At 37.7% G+C, this 24424-nt stretch overlaps 1 protein-coding gene across 1 annotated transcript; it reads left to right on the forward strand.

The window, feature by feature from the left end:
- The first annotated feature begins 1696 nt into the window (after window positions 1–1696).
- ccdc69 (coiled-coil domain containing 69) lies at window positions 1697–22139 on the forward strand. The gene is made up of 9 exons (XM_008420505.2): window positions 1697–1840; window positions 10964–11027; window positions 14860–15038; window positions 16728–16815; window positions 18136–18209; window positions 18776–18877; window positions 18955–19074; window positions 19156–19253; window positions 19945–22139. Exons 1-9 carry the CDS (start codon window positions 1820–1822, stop codon window positions 20111–20113), a joined length of 915 nt encoding a protein of 304 aa, XP_008418727.1. The 5' UTR covers window positions 1697–1819; the 3' UTR covers window positions 20114–22139.
- The last annotated feature ends 2285 nt before the right edge of the window (window positions 22140–24424 follow it).

Below are 24424 nucleotides of genomic sequence, written 5' to 3' on the forward strand. Positions count from 1 at the left end.
TCAGATGCTTTTGATATCAGGGTAAATCAGGAATGTCTGCTGGATAAATAAGCTTTTTATTGTCTTGAACGTCACACCATCCCCACATGCTTTTATGATTAGTTTAAGGTTTGTAGGAAACAAACCGAACAACCTTCAGATGGGAGTTTTGAGGAGCGTTTTTAATCTCTAAGGACCGAAAAATTATGCTACTTTATCGTAACCGCTTTCACAGACAAAAGAGGCACGTTTGCGCATGCTCAATTTCAACATGCCACTTCAGGTGCTGTAAGAAATTAAACAACTTTCAAAGCAATTGTACTTCCCACAGTACATTACGACATTAGTACTGTGGGAAGAACTATGAACTTTTTATACCGATGTATTGGTAAAAGTTAAAGATTTTTTGTTTTGTTTTTTGTTTTTTTTTTAAAACAAACAAAATACATTCTTCTAAAACTGGTCAAATACAAGAACTTAAGCTGAGTGAAAAGATAACAAAACTTTAACAAAAGATAACAAAAGCCTCTATCGAGGCTGGGGAGATAATAACCAAAATGGAATCAAAAACAGTTTGTGAGTAAAACAAACAAACATCAAATGAATTAGTAGTCATGATTATAAATAAATAAATAAATAATATGCAAAGAAAAAAAAATCTAATACCTATAAATTATGTAAAAACGTGAAAAAAATAAATTAATTCATACCATAAATAAAACTATTTTAAAAATAAAATAAACAGAACGAAAGACATTAGAATAAAGAAAAACTAGTAATAAAATATTAATGATATTAGTCTGGAAACAACAAAACAGCAAAGTAAATAATAAACTAAATAGGACTAAGAAGATATGCTTAAAAAATAACAGATATAAAAAATACAAATCAGACAAAATTTTATATAATAAATATCAAAAGGGTGGTGTTATGTAAATTCGACTTTTGTGAGCTTTATATCATGTTATAAAGTTATTCAATCATCAAAAACCTTGCCTTGATTTATTGATTTATTTATTTTTTTTATGCATGTTTAAGAAATTCTTTAATCTATAGCAGCCAATGCATAATGTTGTGCAAAACGTTTGGGTGGACTGAGGCGCAGCTCTTCCTCACAGCTGGATCCTCAGCCTCACAGAGCAGTTCCTCCTCCCTCATGACTTCTGCACTTAGCTTCTTCAGACTAGCCAGCAGCAATTAGCTAACACCTGGTGGAACTGCTCATCTTCTTGGCATATTTTAAGAGCTACTTAGTGCAATACAGGTGAAAACAAGTTAATAGAGGAGTGATGTGATGACTTCCTGAAGGCAGAGTTTCACAAAGAGCAGGAGTTTTTAGATAGACAGAAGTCAAATTTTAATTTGTTAAAGTATGAAGTCAAATTCATTTTAAATTGTATTTTACATATATAGCATTTTTATAACAACTGAAGGTAACATAGTTACTTGATTGTGCTATTAAAATGACACTATGTACCTGGAAAATCCGTGATACTTTCCCTTTAAATTAAATAACATAATTCATTAAAAACATACATGAAAGAATCAGACTGAATGAAAGACAAAGTAAAGAAAGAAAGGATGGAGGAAAAAAAATCATACTCCGCTCGGCATCAAATATAAAAAGCACACAAAATAAATACGTAAATAAATGTATAATACTTAGATTTACCGAGTGTCTTTAAATGCACCACGATAAGCCCCACCCCTTGGTCAGTGTCTACCGCGCTGCGTTCAAGTTTTTTTTTCTTCAATTTGAAAGTTTGTCATCAGCAGATCCGGAGCACCGGGACGGAGCACCGGAGAGAAGCCAACAGCAGAGCTCCGAGGTGGTGGAGGAATGGGCTGCAGCCACAGCAAGGTGAGAAACTCCGCTGCAAAGGATTAAAGCACCGCGGAGAGTAACAGGGGGAAGTTCGGGTTGTTTGTCAGAAGGATGCTTCTTAGCGGGCGGTCAGCGGCTGCTGCAGCTCCCGGTAAGCGGCGTCCAGAGCTCGGTTTGAGCCAACATATGTCAACCTTCATTTGAACCAGAACCAGGCGGACATACCGGAGGCTTTGGTCGGTTTCTGTCCAGCAGATAAAATGTGGCATAAGATCTGTGAACATCTGTTTTCAATCAGCTTCGTGTTTGAATCTCAGGGTTTTCCCACGCCTGCCTCCCCCCAGTCTCCTCTCCATATCAGTACTCCAGACACAACAAGTACGCTAAAATCTGTAAAGACAGCATTATTTTGAGATGAGGTATTTTAAAAGTGAGAAATAAAGATGTAAAATACATTGCATCAACCTGGGCTTTTTCCTGCCTTGTTTTTAGTCTATAAATCATAAAACAAACCAAAACTCAAGCTCTCACTTTGGACTACATGTGGCCAGAACCTGAATGATACTTAACTTGATCCTGGGTCTATGGAGGAGTGAAAAATCTAGTTTTGAGCCAAACGTCGTCCTCTTCTTCAGATTTTAAAGACCTCTGAAGGATCTGTAGTGGTGATAACGTGCTCTCCAATCTCCTACCCTCATGCCAGACTCTTACAGGAAGTTGTCATGGTTTGCAGACCCTGGCCTGCAGGGCTCCTGGCAATAATTTCTCCTCTCAGAGGGAAAACATGAAGTTTGACAGCTGCTGTCCTCCTCTGGTTATTGATAGAAAGTGACTCCATGTGGTGTCCAAAACTAGGCCCGTGGACCTGTCGTTGTAGCAGAATCGGACTTTGATTTAGATTTATTTGGATCTTTTCTGATATTGAACTGCTTCCATCAATCTGTAGTACTGCATTGTTCCTTTAAACAGCTTCCTATCGGTTTCATTTTATTCAAAAGTATTTTTTAGATCATGTTTACTTCCTTCTGGAGCCCAGTGGCCCAGCTATATGTGAGATTGGAGACCTGAGAAATCAGACCTTTGTTTTAGGAAATGTTTAGGGTTTGATACATTGATGCAAAACTGTGGACAAAGTTGCAATTTACTGTTGTATTCAAAACTGTAACTCCTATCAAAATATCTGTTGTCCTCTTTTATTTAGTGGATAACAGTCCACAGAAACAAAAAAATAACGTCGTATGGGTCAAAAGTGGAATCAGGATGTCGGACTTCAAGGAAAACTAGATTTTGTTACTAGCTAGTAAGACCTTGATTGCTACATCTCTAATAGCTTCTTGTATTTCTTTCCAGACAGGCCTTTCTCTCCAGCGTTTTACATAATAATGTCACAGTTCAGTCCACAGTCAATGCAAATTCACTAATTCTATATTTCTGTGGATTAGAGCGTATTGTTTTTCTTTACTGTCAATATTTTTTAGCACAGTTGAGGTGATCCTGCTGGCTTCACAGCTCAGAGCTCCAGCATGTACCAGAGATTTTTGCAGCAGAGTGTGAGGCAGCTGCAACGAAGATTAGCACCTTGGCAGTCTGAGCTCATCGTGTTCAGGTGGAAAAAAAATAAAAATAAAGTGTGTGTATTCTCCTCTTTGGGCTGTAATGAGTTACTGCTCCAAGTGGAGGAGTTTTAGTACCTCTGGGGCTTGTTTATGAGTGGAGGCAGAATGGAGCTGGGGATTGTTGTATTGAGGTTGTAGTGCTCGTCTATTGTGGTGAAGAGATAGCCGAGCAAAAACGCGAACCTTTAATTTGCTAGTAAATCAATATTTCAACTCTCTTCTGTGGTTAGGAGCTGTGGGTTGTATCTTGAATACAAACAGCTAAAATGATCTTCCTCTGCTGGGTGGATCGACTCAACCCTTCAGGTTTATTGCTGATGGGCTCAGGGTGAAATCACTGAAATATCAACAGGAGGCAGTAAAACGGTCTCGTTCCTCGTGAACGGCGCCTTGTTGCAGACCCTGCTGGCATTCAGATCAAAAGGTCAGACATGGATGGAGAAATATTCTCTTCTGTTGGATGAAAATAATTGCTTTTCTGTGGAAAGGTAATGAACAGCTTTTGTTTTTGAAGCTTTAAGCATCTTTGAATGTTGCTCTGAGAGTAGTTGGAACACACACACCTGAACTCTTGTATTTCTCAACCAAATCTGGAAACGCTAAACAAACCGACGATTTTCCACAGTTTGTCCTAAAGGAGGAACAGACTTTGTTTGGATACCATATGGAAGCTTCTGTAGTCTGGATGAGAAATGACCACGCTTGTCAGATCAAGAATGTTTCCATGCAGACTAAATTGATAAGAGAGAGCAGGGGTAAGATTGGGAACAGCTGCTTGATTTGGAACAATGCATCAGAAATCTCAGGAGATCTCTTAAGGAAAGGCATTTTTCTGGAACAGAATTGTTTTGGGCGGTGAATTGTGAGGATCTGTCTTCGAGTTCAAAAAGTTTAACTTTTGTCTCTGTCACTTTAAGGTTGCACTGATAGATGCTCTTTCTCCTTTTTTGATTTGTTGACATACTGATTTGGCCACTTGGAGGCTTTTGTGCACATCTGCTTCATGATGATAAGTTTGAGAGCTTCTGTGCCGAGTTTCCAGAATGTTATTCTGGAGCACGTTGATTAGAAGCTGGAATAAACAGAGAAAATGTTCAGAAACCAACACAACACTCTTTAAACTTGGGTAGTCTTATTTGAATGTGATTGATCAAAACAGCTGAAGTTTTTAACATTTTATAATCCAGTTATCTGACGTCTGGAATGATTGAGCATGAATGTTGACCTGCTCTAAAAATTCCCCAATAAATCAAAATCCATTGATTATTTTTTAATCATCACTGATCAATGAACAATTTAGGTCAAACACTGAGTGGAAAAAAAAAGGTTTTCTTATTTATTTAATGCATCAAAACTAACTATTCAGAGATGGCTGCTTTGTTGCATAAATGAAAATAATCTTGTAGTTTCCTAATCAATTCAACCTGTTGTAAATTAAAGAAAAGAGGAAATCAACGTCTTCCAGGGAAAGCCTCATCTTTTCAACACCTTAAGAGCCGACAATTAGCGGGAAGATTTCAGTTGAAGAGAACAAAAAGGGATAATTTAGCCCTTAGCCTCCCTCCAGACTTATTTCTTCATCAGAGAAGCCGTCTCCAGAAGCTGTTGTGTAACAGGAAAGCCGGGTAAATCCTTGATAAGCTGAGAACAGAAGCAGGTCGGTCCAACAGGCTGATCGTCCCACCCTGGTGGATTTAACGGGATTATTCTTTGAAACAGACCAAATAAGTTCTGACATATTGGATGTAAACACAGTGCACATCACTCCTGCTTTAAAAAGGTCAGGCCCCTGTGACCCTAAAGGTTTTGGTGCATTCAAGTCCAGTCAGGTCAGGGAGACTGACGTCCGCCTTGGGTTAGCAACCTGGACCACATTGGAAAACCATGTATTGATCAGACATGTTTACCTTTAGGTAACAGTTCCAGCCTGGAAGTTTAATCCCTCTTGGATTGCATTTATGTACAGTCTGTCTGGTTTCCAAACAGAAACAGAATGCAGAAATCTTACATGAATCTTGGCAGACTGTGGGTTGATTCAGACCTGTCCAGCTTTTGTTCCTTGAATGCGATTCTGTTGTCACTGTTCCCAACCTGAAAACTATCTCTTGTCTCTGTTTGGGTCGCTGCTCACCAAATTGTTTAAAGAGAAACAAGACTTGGGCTTGAAGAAGAAGCTTGAAAGCTTCAAAGTTAAACAGGATGAATAAGTTTGGAGTATTGGGCTTAATTGATGACCTTGAAACTCTTCAGTACAGGAAACAAACAAAACAGGAAGTTTGACATTTCTTAGAGAGAATACAGACTTAATCATCCAACATGGAGGAACTAAAAATATGTGGGTGTTTTAGTCAAAGTTTATGTCTTGCAGCCATGTTTAATTTTGTCAGTACTACTGACCCATCTTCTTGCAATATTGTCCTTTGAGAAAAAGATATTTTGATGATGGAACCACTTCACTTGTCCTCATTAAAAGGATACATGTCTAAAGGAAAGTCATTTTTTTCTGATTTATCATCAGAGAAGTCTCTTTGCTTTAAAAAGCCCTTCATTTCTAAAGGTGAACAAAAGCATTTTATTTCTCAACTCATGGATAAACAAAATTAAAAATAAGTGTTTAGTTGTGATAATTTATGCTTTTACCACAATTTACTCTTATTGTTTTTTTATTATTTGTTTAAACATTTTAAAGTGCATCTATCCAAATATTTATCCATCTGTTGTGTTCTGCTTGGATGAGGCCAGGTAACTGTAGCAACAGGTTCCAGAGATCCCTTTACATAATCCCTCCTGGTAAATCTGAAGGCGTTCCCTGACCACGAGGAATATATACAGTAGAAACCAAATGTTTACACAGACAGTATAAAAGACATGTTGTTTTTTCTCACTGTCTGATATTAAATGAGACTAAACTTTCCCTGTACTTGGTCAGTTTAGGTTAATATGCATGTCTGGTTTGAACTTTAGTCAGTTCCTCCAGAAAGCCATGAATCTTTTCTGATGTCCTGTCTTTTTGGGTTCTGCTTGGGAAACATGCAAATGTAAGGACTTATGTTACATCCTGCTTAGATTAGCCACTTTAGCTAACTCCTCTTCATGTGGAGAAGCGGTAACTAGACAGGATCAATCTTCATCCATGAATATACCAAGCTTTGCCTTTCAGAGAACATACAGAACTACCAGTAAGTTTGAGGATATGGGTGGCTAAAGCAATAATCATGCAAATGTAGAATTTAAAGCAGCTGTCCTCTCAGAATAAAACAGAAACCAGAGTAGATGCACTGCTGCTCCCTGATGTGCTGATGTCTACATGTTGAAACGTGTCGCTCCCCCTCTTCGTTCTCCCTCAATGCAAGACGACAACTCTTCGGGTCCTCTGCACTCACTGAGGGCTCAGACGTTTGGGAACGTTGTGTTAAAACCAAGGATTTGATCCCCTTAAAAACCTGCAAAAATTTGTTTCTGAAAACAGCCCCAATTTTAGCTTGCAGTGTTGCACATAACTGCTAAAACAGCGTCTGAATCCTACATAATATATTTGGGAAAAACGGGAACAAAAAGTCTTTCATCTTTTGAAGTCACCTACTTCAAAATATGTTCTTACAGTGGATTTAATTGTGAGAACCTCTGACACCCGAACTGCTGATTGTGTACAGACAACCAGCAGGGAGATGTTGGTTAGTTTGTGATGATGCTGGCTCAGAAGCTCAAGTTGTGAACCAGAACATCTGTTGTTTAGCAGATGTTTAATAATCATGGAGCAGATAACTGCTAGTAAACTCTGAAAATAATCACACACAGATATTCTCTAAGTGCTGAGCTTCTGTTCGGTCATAACAGGGGACCTTGTAATTCTTCAAAAGGAGCTGTGAATGAAGCCAAGCTGCTGCTTGATCTGCTCCGATTTTAACTCACCCTTTGATATATTTGACTCATCTTACGATGAGCTCTTAATGACCCAACAGTAAAACCTCTCGCAGTGAGCTGAGCCAGAGTTTTTATTTCTTTGTGATACGTTTCCTCTGAGTCACTGAGCTAATGCATCAGATCTCAGCAGGATGCGGTTCAGACTTTAATTTAGCCTGGAAGTTCTGTTTACTGTTTTCATTTGACTAAGCCTGCCCTATTAACCAATTAATCAATTAATCACATGGTAAAATAAAATGAGCTCAATAATTTCTATTCTGATTATTTTTGAAGAGCGATTTTGTTTAGTGACATCATGGGTGGCGTCGACTAACTCGCTCTGTCCTTGGTTACCTAGCAACAACCTCTTGAGTCACTTTTGCAACAGCAGTTTACTGTTTTTCCCTCGTGCTTCATAACTGCTTAAAAATAGACAAGCTGAAGTGAAAACTGTGGATAAAACAGGAAAGCTCAAATCATTAGTTTGGCAATATATTTAAACAAAAAGACAAATAATTATTGATATTGACTGATAAGCTTATGTTGTGATAAGTTTATTAGCCATGTTTCATTTCTAGAAGTTAATGTGCATTGAGTTAAGTCAAGTTTAGATACTTTAAAGTCTAGTTTTTAGTAAGAAGCACAAGCTAGATCTTGTTTTTAATGACCACTACAGTTATATAATAGTCCAGACTAAGTGAATAGAAATGTTTCTCTGGTAGATTTATTACTTTTTAATTATTTTTTTATGTTGAATTTATTTGGATCTTTGACATCTTTAGCTTTTTCTAAAAGTATTATGGTTTTAATTTAGCCCCACCTATGGCTTTTAAACAAGCCAATCAGCTGACTGCTGGATGTTCTCCCAGCCTGGTTACTGCTCTTAGCTGTACATTTCTGTGTGGTGAGGTTTGTTCTTGAAGGCGAAGCTTTGCTGAAACAGAAGAGTCTCTGCTGAGATTTACGGCCTTTATGAAGGCCAGGGCCCCTGCAAGAACACATGCTTCTCCTCAGCACCACCTTCTCCCTCCGCCTCCTTCTCTTTCTCCACGTCGATGTGTTTGAGCCACAGATATTTATTGTTCCAGCTCAGTTTGAATAAAGTGTTTATGTAAGTGTGTGAGGGGAGCAGCAGGTTTAAGGTGTGATTGTTTGACCTCTCTGTGTTTGACTGGAGAGATGATTTCTGCGAGTGTTTGGATCCACGCCTCACTGTGTTTGTGTTACAAAGTGCAGAGCTGGATGGGTTTTAGTCATCAATATCTATCATGTTTATCTTCTTTTATTTCTTGAAGTAATCCAGATCAACAACGTCTTCATTGGAGTCTGGACTGGGAGACAGAGGAGCTGTCTAGATTTGCAACGTTGTGTAAACTTAAAATGGGTTAAAAATAGGAAATCAAACGTGGTATCTAGATAACAGTGCTATCACCATGTACAGTTGTTGCTTTTTTCCTGCTGATCCACTGACCTTTAGCTACTGAGAATATCTGGTAATGATCAGGAGCTTTAGGCGTTGATGTAATCCCCTGTTCAGCTGATGTGTTGATTTTCCCTGTTTCTACCCTGTAGTCGACAACCTTTTGCACATTTGTTTAAGATCAAATGTTTCAAAAACAAATAGTCCATCTTGGTATGATACATTCTGAATCAGTTCATATAATGTTCATATAGGACTTATTATAATGATTGATTGTTCAGAGACATTTTTTTTCAAGAAACCTGCTACCCATCAGTGTCTCCTCAACATTTGGAGACGCCATGAGCATTATGGTAACATCCCAAAGGCAGATTATGACGAGGCCATTAAAAATACAAATACTAAATTATTCTCTCACTGAAATAATGGTTCATTAGTCCGATAATTTATGTAAAGATTCTTACAAAACATAAACTGGGCTATGTAATAAAGATTCCAGGTCATTTTTGTAATAGAGTAATTATTTTTTTTAATATTGTGATTTCTATTGCATTTGTTAGATATAGTCATTGAAAGCCAGCAGCTAGAACACAAACAGTGGTCTGTTGTCATGCAGCCACTGAGGTTACATAATGCTTCAGTAAAAGAGGGAAAGTTACAGCTTCATTCATGTGGAGCACAATTAGAAACCTCCTACTCTTGTTCTGAGGATCAGGGCTTATTCTGCTCATCCAGCTGAACATTAGTCTTTAGTTTGTTGGGGTTAAATGATTGAGAGCAGTTCTGTTCAGGTTCTCTTTGAGTGGATCATCCTGGATGCACTGTGATCAAATTACATTTCCATCCTGAAATACCTTTTTATGCTTAAATTAACTAAAACAGATCTATGGGTGACTCTCTAACATGCTTCGTCAGTTCATAAAATGTATTTTGAACTCTTAGAATGTCAGTAATGGTAGTTCAGTTCAATGTCCAGTCATAACTGTATCACAGTACATACAATGCCAGGTTTGCTGGAGTTGCTTTTACAGACCACTATACAGTATCTTCATACAGAACTGTGTCTGCAGTTCTGTAGTTCCCTCATTTCCCAAAATGAGAGAAGCTCAGTCATCTTGCAGATTTCCTCCAGGGCTGCTCCTGGTCTCAATTCTGTTTTGTATTTATGAGCAGGATTACATTAAGTGTTTTGTAGATGATGCAGTTCTGTTGATGTCTTTGAGCTATAACCTTTAGGATGTGCAGAGACCTTCCAAGTTGAAAGTTTAGTCTCTGCATCAAGAGTTAAAGAATCTTGGTGGACGATTCCTAGATTAATCATGGCTTCATCTGCAGTAATGAGCTCCTTGCTCTTCTCTATTTCTAGTTTTGAATCACCTCACAAAGATAAGACCCCCAGTTTCCAAACTGGATGCCTTCTTTTCCGCAATATGGAATCAGTGAGATTGATTGACTGATCAGAGCTTCGTCTGCTCCTGAGGGGGTTGTTCTGATCTGTTGCTATGAAGAAGAAGGTATCTTGAAAGGTGAAGCTCTCAATTTATTGGTCAATCTATGTTCCAGCCCTTCATAGCGGACAAGCGACATGGATCATGACTGAAACAAGATCTTGGGTAGAAGTTACTAAAAGGAGCTCCATCATCCAGGTGGAGTTATGAATAAAGTTCCTTTATATGAAATGGACTGGAGTGAGTTATTTCTTCAGGATGGTTTTTATGTGCCTCCTTTTGAAAGTTTTCTAGTACTTTCTGAAAGCGGGAGACCAAAGGGAACACACAGAACTTTCTAGAAAGACTACATGTCCTTTCTTCCATGGGAACTCCTTGGGATCTCTGTTCCCTTTATATACCTATTAGCTCTGCAATCCAATGTCAGATAAGCTCTTCTATAGTAATTTATGGATGGATGATTGCATTTCACCTTATATAACAGTATTTTTTGCACAACATTGTCCCCATTTTGAATCTGGGAATCCTGTATTTCTTAGGGCACAGTGGAAACATTTCGTCTTAGTGTAAAATGTGCCGGCTTCAATTGTGAAACACCAGCAGATTTGTATCTTGCTGACAGCACACTGCTGATGGTTATCTGATTTATGATCACTTTCTGTCAAAACTGGTCCATCTTTACAGCTGTGAGCAGAAGACTTGTGGAAAGTAAAGAGTCTCAAAAGAGAAAAATAAATTTAACTTGGACATCTTCCATTTTTTTTCTCTGCAGAAAAAGAGCAAAGGCAAGAAAGGAGAGAAGAAGCAGAAGGACAGCAGCCGTCAAGATGAAGGAGGTGAGTTTCCATCTGGTAGGGGAGGTGTCGTATCCAAACACATGAGGTGTGAAATAAAGTATGCTCTTTAACTTCTGATGGTCTGATGTTTCAAGACGAAACTAAAGTCATCTGTTCTTCAGTAGGTGTTAAATTAAGCTTAGAGGAACATTACACTGCTTCATTATTTACAGAAGAAAAATCTCAACAAAAACAGGAAATTGGTGTGAGAAAAAATTAAGTTCATCCTATTATCCAGCAGCTTGTTGATTCTCACTGAGCAGCAATAATTTCCTGGATGACGTTTCCAGCCTCCCACATTCTTTCACGTTGTGAAAGAATTTTGGCCCACTCATCTTCTCGACATTTCTTCAGTTCTTTGGGTTTGCAGGAATTTGTTTATTCACAGCTCTTTTAAGGCTGAACATTGCATTTCGGACAGGTTGATGTCTGGAGTTTGACTAGGCTATTGCAACACCTCGATTCTTATGTGTTTTACTCATTCTGTTGATTGCACTTTATGCAGGACACTTACAAGCTTTTGCTGTTGGACAGACGGCCTTATATTTGACTGTAGAACACTGTGGTACACGGAGAATCCATGTTCGACTTTATGACACAAGGCATCCAAGTGCTGTTGCTTTAAGATAAACTCAAGTACACTCTGCCATCAGCATCCCTCAACCACCACTGTTCATGACAGCTTGGTTCAGGTTCAAAAATGTTTTTGAGCATTTTGGCTAAACATGATAATGACCTCATTATCCTTTCCAGCTAATTTAGAAGTTATTTTTCACTTCTCTCAGATTGTTTTCATACCTGATAGTCTGGTAGACTTGGTTTGACTGGGGACCTAAACAGCAACATTTCTTACATTTTCAGCTGCTCTGACACTGCACTGTCAAATAATCCAAACCCTTTGAAAAGCCTGTGTACTTCCATTTGTCTGCGGTGGCATTGCACCAAGAACCACTGCGAGAAATGATACAGAAACCTCTGAAGAAGACATAAGAGTGCAACGTCCTTCTTCACAAAATGTAAACAAAAAATGGCTTAGCATAAACTTTTAGTAGTTGTAGGATTTCTCTTTTGTTGTTTGTAAAAGACCACAAGCCATTTCTCCTTCTAGTGTTGGACGTGTGCATTTGTTTTGGTTGTATTTACCCAAAATGCCCTGCCCTATAGTCAGCTTTCTGATTTTGGAGTGGTCTTTGGTCCGCTTGACATTCACATATCTGAACCACGCCGGATTTCACTTCAACAGAGCAGAGACCGAGGTTTTTAAGCAGATCAGAGTTGGATTTCTTGATCCACATCAGAGTTTGATTGTGCATTCTTACCTCTCCAAATGACTCAGACCTTATAGGCAAGCAAACTATTGATTAGAGTGGAATACACAGGGCTAGTGTGAATTGTGCCCTTAATTGCTAATGCTGTCTTCCTGACATTGTGTAAGCTCACTTCCAAAATGTTTCTTGAGGTGAATACTGTGACTATATTACTAGCTCCTGGGTTTTGTTCTCACTTTGTCTGCATTCTGGTTTAGTTTTTTGGTAAATAAAAAAATGACGCTGTATATTATAGCCTAGAACTGACAGAGCGTGAATCTTCCTTCCACCAAGACTTCAATGTGATCGTTTCAGAATGTGGTTTCCTTCTGACTGTTTCACTTCGCTTACCTTCTTCACTTCCTGTTTCTTTGAGAACTCCCACGGTACATGTTTGTGTTTTAGTTTGACACACTTTTATACCAACTGTATCAAACTTGGTACCAAGTGTATCAGGTTTGACACATTTTAGTTAGTTATTTGAGTTGTAATCATCACAGGTATTGATATTTTGAAATTTATGTTTTAGGGATTTTATTGTGGGAAATAGATTCTTCTAAAAGAGTTAATGTACCTGTAAGACCAAGGCTTAAAGATGAACTGATATATTTAAAAACATGTAAATGCAAAGGTTGGAAATTGGAAGCCTTTGGACAACATTTGTTTAAAAAAAAATCCCTCTTATTAGTGAACAGTGAAAATGATTACCAAACAACCTGTGAGTGTTTTTTTTTTTTTTTTCTTCTTTGTGTGTGTGTTTTAACTGGGCTGTGGGAGCCTGAACCATCTGTAGTGAAATGTGACTCACAGTCAGTTAAGCTTCTCTCGTTTCCTAACTTCCTGCTGTTTATGAGCAGTTTAGACGACAGCGCAGAAACCACTCATTTCAGACGGGACATTCTGTCGTCATGCCATGAATCAGCTGCTGCATGTTCGCAGAAAGAAACGGCTTGTATATCTGTTTCTACAGTACACCGTATTCCAGTTTAAACACAGATTTATTAGGAAGTGTTTTCTCTCCTATGTTCACATTAAAAGGAGCAACTCTTGGTCTGTATATCTTTCAGAATAAAGTCTACTGAGGCCATTAGCTCACTTGCAGACAGGCTCTGACCTGTTTCCACCTCACTTTGTTCTGGGATTATCAGAAAAATACTATTTAATTTAAATAGCAGTGGGAGTTTCCTCTGTTTAAATGCCATCTAAGATTCATGTTTTAGATTGAAGTCTTTTAAGTTTGCACGTATTTTAAATTAACTCTGCCAGTTCATGTTCAGCGTTGTACCGTCATAATAACAGCTCTACTTGAGTTTGTGACAGTTTTTGTTGGGCTTACTGGGTTCATCAAAACAGACGACGTCATTGGAAATGAATGATCTGTGTGTGTGTTTGTGTGTTTAAAGTCATGTCCCTTCATGTTCATAATGTAATCAATTACAGTCAGGATCCTTTCCTGAGTGATGTAGGGCTGAGCTGTTGGAAATTTTGATGACTGATTTGTAGGATGATAACTAGGCTTAGGTTAAAACTTGATTTCGATTTTTTTTTATTGTTGTTTAGTTTTCTGCAAATGATGGATAGCTTCTGCTAAAGCTTATATTTCTGCTTCAAGAAAGCTGATTTATAATAAATTATATGCATGTCTCAATATCTGATCTTGTCCTTCCTCTCTTATCCTGTAAATGTCAAACTTATGACAAGTATTTCTGCTATTACCGTTAGCCAGGTGACGCATTACAGATTTTCAGTGGGGGAGTGTGCACATGAATGAGTGAATGACTGTTGTGAAACACGTCCTCTGGACTTCATAAGGTACAAAGCTGCTTACCGCTTACCATTTCACAGTCATCACAGATTTTGAAAAGACCAGGTGTTCACTCTAACAGACTGGTTTTAGTTTCATGACTGAGACCGAGAATTGTACCTGCTGAATACAGACTGCAGGATTTATCCAACAAACTGAAGCCAACAGACCTCGGTAAACATTCAGAAAAACAAACATACCAGTTGGTGGCGCTAATAGAAGATTTTCTCAAAATTCAGACAAGCATGCATTTCCACCTTCCTATAAAACAAAAGTTTATCCCACAAGTGAACACGATTTAGATGGTGTTGACTGTATGGTGTACGACTGATGTTGAAAGTTTGGAACATTTAAGTTTTTTGTGTGTGTATGTGTGGTTGTTTGCAAGTTTATAATGACTTTTAATGTTGGCTTTAATCTAAAAATCCTATTATTCATATCTTAACTGATCATTTCATTGTTGAACTTGATGGTACCAAAAACATGAATAATGTTTTATAAACTGGTTTAGTATGTGGAAGATATTTCAAACTGAAGCTGCACTGCTTTCATATGTTTTTGTTTATTATGTCTTAATTTTACAAACATTTGTTTTTGTTTTTTAAAGTGGGCTAGTGGTTCTCTAATCCTGTAAGGACCGTGTATAAGCTGTGCATGGGAACAAGGTAGTAGCTTTGCTTATTTTTTATTTTTTTTCTTACTGGTTTTTTTTTCCTCGCAGGTAAACGTTCGTCTAGTGACCTGGATGTTTGTCTTGAGAAGCAGCTGGAGCGTTTCGAGTGGCAGCTGAAGATTTTAAAGGAAGTGCTCTCAGCCAATGGGAGTTCAGAGAGGGCGGAGCTACTGAAACACCACACTGACGAAGACGTGTGCGCACTTGTTCTGAGCATCCTCGATAAGGTGAGAAAACACTGATTGATACTGAAAATACTTGCTAATTGTTAGACCTGTTGAATCAAAAATATCTTAAACGGGACCTGTCTGACGGCATGCTTAAATAAATGTAGGAATATATTGTACCTCAATGAGGAGAAATGAAGAACAGCTGACAAACAACGTTGTGTGGTGTGACATTTTCAATCTGAAAAAGGAAAGTTTCTAAGGCTTCTGGGCCTCCCACCAACTACATCAATAGTCATTGTCTACAATTCTGAGTCATCAAGAGTCATTGTCTACAAATGGATAACGGGTGTAATCAGTCCCGTTAGTAGCTACTAGATGGTGCATTAGCTAACTAACAAGTGGCGACTTATTCAGGTGATCTCAAAACAACCGGAACATTTAAAGCACTGTAAGCCTCAGTCACAGTGGGAGATTTAACAAGAAACAAACTGTGGGGAAGTTCCTAGACCAAAACCATGATTGAGCCCCTCTCCACACACCCTTCCCCCCAAATAAACAAGACCCTGTTTTTATGAGGGCAACATAAACATCTTTATGAGCCCCCTGCCCCCAAAATTCAGAACATTATTCTGTGGACTGATCAGAGCAAATCTAAACTTTTTGAAAGTTTTGGTCTCTCAAGAGCCTCTAAATGGCTCCAAAAAAATCAAAATGGGATCTATTTAAAGTCTGGATGTGAATCTAATTAATACCATTAATGCCCCAAAACTTTGGTGGTGTGACTTTCTTCCACATTGATTTAAAAAACGTAGCGACAGTTATCGCAAATGTTTGATGGATGTTGTTGCAGCCAAGTATTGCGCAACCAGCTACCAGGTATTGGAGGCAATTACTTTCTGCACTGGGCCACATTAGTTAGATCTTTATATGGAACAACCATTGGTTAACTGCGCTTTGTATTTATTCAGTTTATGTTTGTCTAATATAAAATAGTTTTTATTGAAGTGAAACATTTAAGTGTTGAGGGAAAAAAAAGCAAAAACTGAAGTCTTTTAGGAGGTAACTATTTTTTCTCTGCGCTACATTTTTTTATGGTCAGGTAAAGGTAACCCTGCATTACAAAGCTTTTATTTCAGATCTTTTATAATTTATAGGCAGAACTAATGCACCTTTGTTCCTTCTTTCAGCATGTTGGCTTTTTCCTGAATTTAAAAGATCCTTATCATTTCAACTGTTGTAGCGACTTCTGCTTCTCTAAACCTGTCATGACTGTCACAGTTTTCAGTTTTGCCTTTCATGGGATTGTTTGTATGCAAGAAAATAAGCTGGGAGCTCTTGACTCTGCTCCGTAATCAAAAGCTGCTGTAATCCTGCAGCTTAAGTCATGTGATCTTCTGAGTTAGCAGCCAGGAGTTTGTTTACTCTGCATGTGATTTATGTTGTCAGCCACGTTTTACTGTCTGCCTGCGTCCTCGCTCTGACCCGGACAAAAATAAAACCCTGATTCAGCAGTAATCACTGGGTCCGTTTTGTATTTTGTCACTTAATTTGTCCGCTTTTCTCAAGTTTTTAAATAACCCTTCTAGCAAAAAAGTTTAATGAAAAAGAACTATTAATCCAGATTGCTTTAAAAGATGCTTAGATGCCTTCTGCTGTGCAGTTTCATAGTATAACTCACAATTTTCCCCTCTTTTTTCCTCCCGTCTTCCATTCTGTCGTGGAACTGACTCATCTCCGGTTCTGCAGGTGAGAACAGAGACGACAGCGGATCTGAACGTTCTGCATGAACGCAAAAGTAAATCAGCCGTAGAAGAACACGAGAGGCATGTTGAAGGTAAACATTCACTGTGTCACGGTTTTTGTTTCATTCATTCATTTGTCCTGCTCTCCGTTTGCATTCCTCTCGGGGTGGATTTTTCACGTCTGGGCTGTCGGTTCACATTTTTTGGGAATACTTTGTGAAGCCGTCGTGTGGGTGGATGTTAACACTTCTTTGTGTTTATTTGAATTGTCTCGTGTAGGAATGCATGAGAATTCCTCCATAGTTCCTGCGTGACTTTCTTCCATCTCCGTCACTATTTGTGGTTCACTACTCATCACACAGCAGAAACAAAAAATATATACATGATAAATAAGAAAAAACATGCATCAAAAATGTTCTTTGTGGACTGTAATTGAAGATTAGTCACACCACTGAAAAAAGCGCAGCTTCCTTTGGACCACACATCACAGGAGAAATGACAATTAACCTGTAAACAGACCTGTCAGAGAAAGATGGGCTTTTTTTTTTTTTTTTTGCATAAATGTACATTTTTTTTCGCTTTTTTTTTTTTTTTCATTTGACCATTAAATGTTCATTCAAGAGTAATGCCACAAATTGTTTTTGATCACTTGAACTATTCAGACACTACTTTCATATCCACTGTTTAATCTTTAAATGGAAACCCTCTGCATTGACTCAAAGGTGTTTTGTCTGTTGTTACCTCCGCGCCTCTCGTGGCTTTGGTAGTTTGTTTTGTCTGTCTCACAATACAGAGTATTTAATCCCAAACTCTAGTTCACAGCAAGTATATTTCAACTCTTGAGTTTTTTTTTTTCCAAACTGAGATTGAATTGTCTTTTTAAGACATTTCAGGTCTCAGCTGCTCCCACCTGGAGCAGCTTTAGAGATAAATATGTACTTGCGTCGCTGCCAGAAGGCTTTTCCACCCTTGGTTAAGAAATATGTTTCTTATAATTTGTAGTTTTCAGGCAGGGACTGTTTGAGGCGTGACGTTTATTCTCTCTTCTTGCCTGATAAAGTGATGACACACGCTCCCCCGATTCCTAAAAGGAGAGAATCACCATAGAAACCAGGCCCTCTAACATTACTCAGCAGCATATTCATTCTTATATAAATTCATCATCACATTTTTTTTTTTTTTTTGTGGAACTAACAAAAGGAAGTTGATTTTGGATTTTCAGAGAGTTGCTGCATTGACACCCTTCAAATTTCTATCTGAAAAGTTTCTGCTTGGAGTTTTTTTTTTTTCTTTTCCCACACCCCTTCACGTCTGTGAAAATAGTACGGAAACCCATTTTACAGTACAATGTTTGCATGGTGTATTTTATCATGTGATGCTACTGAAAATAAACGTCTTGTTGTTTCTTGCAGAGCTGCAGACCAAACATGAACAGGAGAAAACTGAACTGACAAAAAGGTTTCATGCGGCTGAAGAGATCCTCAAGGTAACTGTGTGAATACAAAAGGCACAAAGCCTCTTTGATATTGAGGTTTTGGTAAAGCTAAATGTCAGAATATGAAAAAAAAATAAAGATGGTAGTGTTTATAACCCACTATCAGTGGTTTTCAAAGATTAAATAAAATCTTGTAGCTTTTTAATTGAAATTATTCTATCTTAAATATGAATTCTTACTTTCCATTAATTACATTAACTTGCAAAACAGAAAAGATTGAAGAATTGACATGGAACATTGTTTTGTTTAGTTTTTTTTCTAATTAATAAAAAGATAGAAATTATTAGAAGAATAAAATAAAAAAGGGAAAGTCAAGACTTTGATTTAAAGGGAATACTGTTAGTATTCAGATATGACCTCGATTCAGATATGAATATGAATGAAGTCATTATGATTTTTAGGGAGATTTGTTGTGACTGAATCATAACACCCACCAGGCCAGTTAAAGAGGCAGGACAGCAAAATATCTCTGGAGATGACTGTGTATTATCACGTGAAACCGTGTCTGTTCTCACTAACTTTCTCTACTTGTGTTTGTAATGGTTCTCTACCTGAAGGCTGAAGTGGAGCAGTTAACGGCTGAGCTGCAGGTCTACAACGAGTTGAAGAAACGAGTTGAAGAGTCGACCTTTAAAAAGAATTTGCAAAGAAATATTCAGGTAGTTTTGAACACAGCTGGAGGAAATAAAGCACAGAATTCTTAAGGTTTTACTTAAAAATATTCAATATTGCTCAGGAACATGGCAGCCCAGGTGCATTCTGGGAGTCTGAGCAGGAGTCTTTGCTGTTTGTGATTGAGATGAAGGCTGAGCGTGTGCAGGAGCAAAACAGGAAGCTGCAGCAGATGGATGAGCTGGTAGGTTCGAAGAGTTATAAGACTGGAACTCCTTGAGCTCTTGAAGGTCCCACTGAAGATGTTTGGTTTTCCTCTGTTCAGGTGGAGAAGAATCTGTCTCTGGAGGACCAGATCGTCCACGTCCTGCAGCAGAACGAGGACCTGAAGGTCCGGATAGACAACTGCCAGACCCTCATTCAGTAAGTGTAAATATGGGGCCATCTGCTGGCCAGGCCAACTTCCAACTAAAGTAACAAGAACATTTGTATTGAAGAGGATTCAACAGCTTTGTCTCTTGTCAGTTAATAATCACAGTTTCATATTGGAAACCTTAATTTATTTATTTGGAACACAAAGGCTCTTTTTTGTGTAAATTTTATATTTGTTCCACTTTGCTCTCAAGGTAGACATTTAAATATAAATATGTAAATACATTAGGAAATAAAAAGAAATTCTTCAGCAGTTTTGTCTACCACAGTTTTTCCTTCCTTTTGATTTTCCATTAAAATACTTTGATCCAGCTCTGTGAACGGCCAAATGCTTTAGCAATTTTCATTTGTGGTTTCCCCTCTTTGTGTTTGCTGTCACTAACTTTCTGCTGACCAGATGTTGAGTCAGTCTTAGCATAACATTTATGTATTATACATCATTTTTTTATTAGTTTTGTGTAACATTTTGAGGACACTAAATTTTGGGTTTTCTGTAGTAGTACTTTGCACCGAATGTAAAGAATCTATAACAGATGAGTTTCAATTTTTTCTAAGTTTATTAACTTCACTAATTTTTATCAAGGAGAAGTTTATCAAAATAGACTTTGTGCAAAAATGATCAGAATACAACCAAAAAAAATTATTTTAAACAGTTGGTAATTTTCCTTTATCTGTTTTCTAGGCAGTTTTCAAGGGAGCAGCAGGACCTGAAGGTGGCGCTAGAGAGACAGATGGCAGTAAACCAGAATCTTTCTCAGGAAAAAGAGCAGCTGATGTTCAAACTGAGACACAGAGATTCATGTCCAGGGATCCACCTGCCCGCCATGATGCAGGAGATCGCCCCCAGATGACCCTGACCACACACACACGAGTCTCGAGGCGGGACTCTGAATTATCTGACCTGGTTTACTGCTCGGGGTGTGAGACTCGGACTGAGCTGTCAACCGTCTGGGATCCGGTTTAAAGTCTCTGGAGCAGCACAGCAAACGGATCAGGGCAGGATGTTAAAAATGGGACACAATTTGTCCGTCTGGCTGAATGTGTGTGCCGTCACACAGGCTGGTGGATTTGAGACTGTGAGCACATTCTGCTTAGAGTTGTACAGGTGTTTTTTTTTTTTTTTTTTTTTTGTATTTCATTGCATTGTAGTGGTTTCTTTAACTGAGAAAGGAGAAAGCCAATCAGTCTCTGATACGAGCTGACAGGTAAAGGGGATTCAATGCCTTAAAATATCAGGTCATCCTGGATTAAACTTAGTTTTCTAATGTTTCCAGCATGGTAACATCTCCGAACTCATAACCAGCACAAAGCTAAAACTCGCAGCTTTATTTCTTATGTTTTTGCAAAACATTGTTTCATACTTCAAATACTTCATAAACAGTGGTAAAACTCAACAATAATTATACTATATGAGAAGCTAAAACCAGTTTCTCAAATCCAATTTTGATGTCAGTTAGCTTTAAGCTTTGGAAATTCTATATTATACATTTTCACTTTTTCTTTTCTGCCAAAACGTAACCTGATCAATGTGCTCTTTGAAATGTCTGATATACTGATCGTAATATGTTTTTTTTCTGATGGAATAAATGCTGTTACTTACAGACTTATTTCACTGTAATGACTTAGAGACTGAATCATCTATTGAATCTTTATCTAAATGTATTGGTCCATCTTCTGGGCTTGGAAATAAAGTGCCTTGTTTGTTAATGTACAGACTTTCTGCTTTAGTTTCTCACCGGTGGACGTGCCTCTTCCCTGCAGAGCTCTGACGGTTTTGAAGGAATCTGTTGCCGCATAAATTTGTTGCACAGCTCTTGTTCATGTTAGAAAGTAGTTCAGGATTTTGGTTGTAAAAGAGTAACAGATTTCTTTCACTCAGGCGTGGCAGATTGTTGATGGTCATAAAATATAAGCAATCAGCCTTTGACCCACTGCAGATCTGCCATGTTGGATCCAGTTTTTGGACTCTAATCTGTGCCTTCATGCCATGCTGGAAGGTTTGATACCGTGAATTGAATAACTGTACCTTTTCATCTTTTTTTTTTTTTTCCCCCTGCAAAGCCATCCTTATTCCCTAGCACAACATGACACCAATGTCCCAAATCCCTCTTGTGCCTCTGGGATATATTCTTATTTTTTGTTATTTTACTGGATGTTTAAATTTGTTGCATTTCTATTCAAAGTATTTTACGTGATTTTGGATAGCAAATTGCAACATTTTGTGCTTCACGTTGATCAATATTTTTGTTTACTTGCTTCATTGAACCACCTTAAGTTATGCTAATGTGCTAGCTGTGCTGCTTATGGATGGTAATGTGGAGTTTTGAATGAAATGCATGCTAATATTACAGCAGCAGTTTGTTTCAGAGCTGAGGTCAGTAATGCTTCTGTTTGTTTACCAGTTTACTCAATTAATTACATTTAGTTAGATGGCACATCTGCTTAATGGTAGCTTGCTAGCCTTGTTTTGTTTGTTTTTTTGCTTTTATTTAATGCATATTATTAGCATTTACTATCCCAGTTTATGATCAGGACATACTTGTTAGCTATCATAAAACAATCACTGTATTATGCTGCATTTGTATTTTTTTTAAACCATTTAGGTTTTTGTATTTGACATATTTGTTGCCTAAAAAAAAAAGATAAAGTTGTCAGTGTTTTGTCAGCTCTGTCAATATGCACCAGCACTTTGACCAGGTTTCTACAGGAATTTGTACTATAGACTTGTTTTTTGGTGTGTTGTACAGCCTTGAATAATATTTCTGCTTGTTACAAAAGTGCTTTTTATCTTTTCTCAGCAGATAGTGCAGCTGATTGTTTTCATGTAGATACTTGTACTTTTTTTGGCTTTCAAAAAAAATAAAAAATGAAACTAAGTTTGATTTTATCCATTGCTGTTGAGGTCCAGTCATCATGAACATCATGAACTATAAAGTCTGACCTTTTATGTAGATTTATATGTTATTGGAATTATACTTATAATTACTTATTATAATTTTGGACATACAAAATTAGACATTTCTATATCCTACATCCCTAGTCTTCAAAATGCATCCACGTTTTAACCCTGAAGTTTTATTCTTAAAGAAGTTGCCTGAATGTCTGTCAGTGGATGTCAAAATGCCCATATGGATGACCTTATTTTGCTAAATTTGTAATTCAAGAACAGTTTCTCAAATGACTCATTAATTGTAAAATAAATGTTCCAGAGTTGTTTGAAAATGTTTAACACCACTTTTGTTTCTCATCATTTCATTCTCAAAAGTTAATGTTGGATAATAAAACTCAAATTTAGGGAATGAAATCTTTCTTTCAAAATTCAGAAAAAGGCCCAAAGCACTTTGTTAAATGTTAATCCTTTAATGAGTCTAAATATTTCCGGAAAGCTGTTTCTTCCCAGGGATACATCCCAGTTAGTTAGAAAATACATTCTGATGTTTGTCAAATAAAAACATGGACATTAATTTAGTGAGAGTATATAAAGGACAGGATTACATAATTTGCTGTGGTGACCCCTGTATTGAAAAGTCAAACAAGAAAAAGTTGATCTCGTATTTTGCGTTCAATTATACTTCAATAAATCTTTATAAAATGCAATAGAATCCTTGATCATGTTTGTCTTGATAGCTAAATATACATTTTGATCATGATTTTTAATCCTCTATTAAACAATTGTAAGAGGGATCATTTACTCATTTTTAGTGAGACTCACTGGCTCCTGTATGTTGATATAAATTGACTACAAAACAAAGAAAATGTGATTTCCACTTTAAATGCCTCTGATTATCATAAGGAAAAGGCAAGATTGTCAGCAGGGATCCACAGAGGACAAGGACTATGGGGAGAAAGTGTTGTAAGTGTTTAAAGGACCAAAAAGTAACTCAAAATTAACCAAATAAGACAAGTACTTCGAGCTAAGAATATCCTGAGTAAGGTTTAGCTAAACTTAAAACAAATACTCATCTTCAATGCCAGACTTCAAAAATATGTAATATACAGTCTTGACCGCTAGGTGGCGGCAGGTGGCAGTTAATTTGTTGAGTGTTTAGTTTCATGCTGATAATTTTGCCTAGATCAGCTATTTCAGTTCCCCAGCCGCTTTGTAGTAAAGAGACAGATCCTCCGGCAGCCTGACGGGGACAGTGCAGGTTCTATTTGTCTTAAACAAGAAAACAAAGGATGAAGCCTGGCTTTTTATCTGGTGTCTGTCAGAGAAACAATGTTTGGTTGCTATTTTTGCAAAGTAGTTGTGCTTTTGTTCAGTTAATTTTATACTATGTTTACGGATGAAAATGAATCAAAGCATGAGATAATTCTACCTGTTTTTGGTCAGATTAGCTTAATTTTGTCTCCAGGGGGCGCTGCACTGCACAAGCAGGCTGTTTTAACAGGCTGCTTTACATCAGACTAATAAAGATTTAGAAAACTGAAATGTTGGGATTACAAAAGGTATGTTCAGGTACTGTACAGTATTTGGACTCAGTCCTTAAGCTGGAGGTCTTTACTGCGTCAGTGGAACATGGCCTGAAGGTAGAAAGCCAGGGGTTTTGCTGGGGTGTCAAGGTAACTCACGTTTCTTTCATTGTGGCCTTGATCTCATCTGCTGTTGGTTCTGGTGTCCCTCTTCACCTTGACAATGGATCAGGTTGGTTTGCTGGTCAGTTAAAAAAAAATTATACTGTGATCAGGATTGTATTGGCAATTTGGTCATGGGTCAAGACCAATTGGATAAAATCAGAATTGCTGTAAAGTTTGGGAAGCACAAAATGCTATTTCCGTTTTTACAGTTGCACTGAATTTAAACGGCTGACAAACAAAAACACATGCTGTAATCTCCCGCCCTTCTCCCGCAGTCGTAACTGATTGTGGAAACTTCACAGCTTATTCTGTAGCTCTCCACTGTTCCCCAAAATCGGTTACCTCTGTTGCTTGTACACCTTTCAATTCTCTCACTTTTTTTCTTCCACCAAATTTTATTTATGCTAAGAGCCCCGTACCATCCACTGCTTTTAGGAATGACCTGCTGTTGCTTACTCTCCTCATAGAAGGTGCAATTGACTAATGGACACAGCCTACATGACCATGTAGGATGCAGAACAATATTTCTGTGATAAATAAATAAATAACTTTTCTTATTGGGTATGAGAAGCTAACTTCTGAGT

Source organism: Poecilia reticulata, linkage group LG10, assembly GCF_000633615.1.
Source record: "Poecilia reticulata strain Guanapo linkage group LG10, Guppy_female_1.0+MT, whole genome shotgun sequence".
In the NCBI taxonomy this organism is placed as follows: domain Eukaryota; kingdom Metazoa; phylum Chordata; class Actinopteri; order Cyprinodontiformes; family Poeciliidae; genus Poecilia; species Poecilia reticulata.

Coding starts and splice junctions, on each gene's coding strand:
- ccdc69 (XM_008420505.2), top strand. CDS start 1,820: ATGGGCTGCAGCCACAGCAAG. Junction 1,841..10,963: donor TGGGCTGCAGCCACAGCAAG/GTGAGAAACTCC, acceptor TTTTCTCTGCAG/AAAAAGAGCAAAGGCAAGAA. Junction 18,210..18,775: donor CGGCTGAAGAGATCCTCAAG/GTAACTGTGTGA, acceptor CTCTACCTGAAG/GCTGAAGTGGAGCAGTTAAC.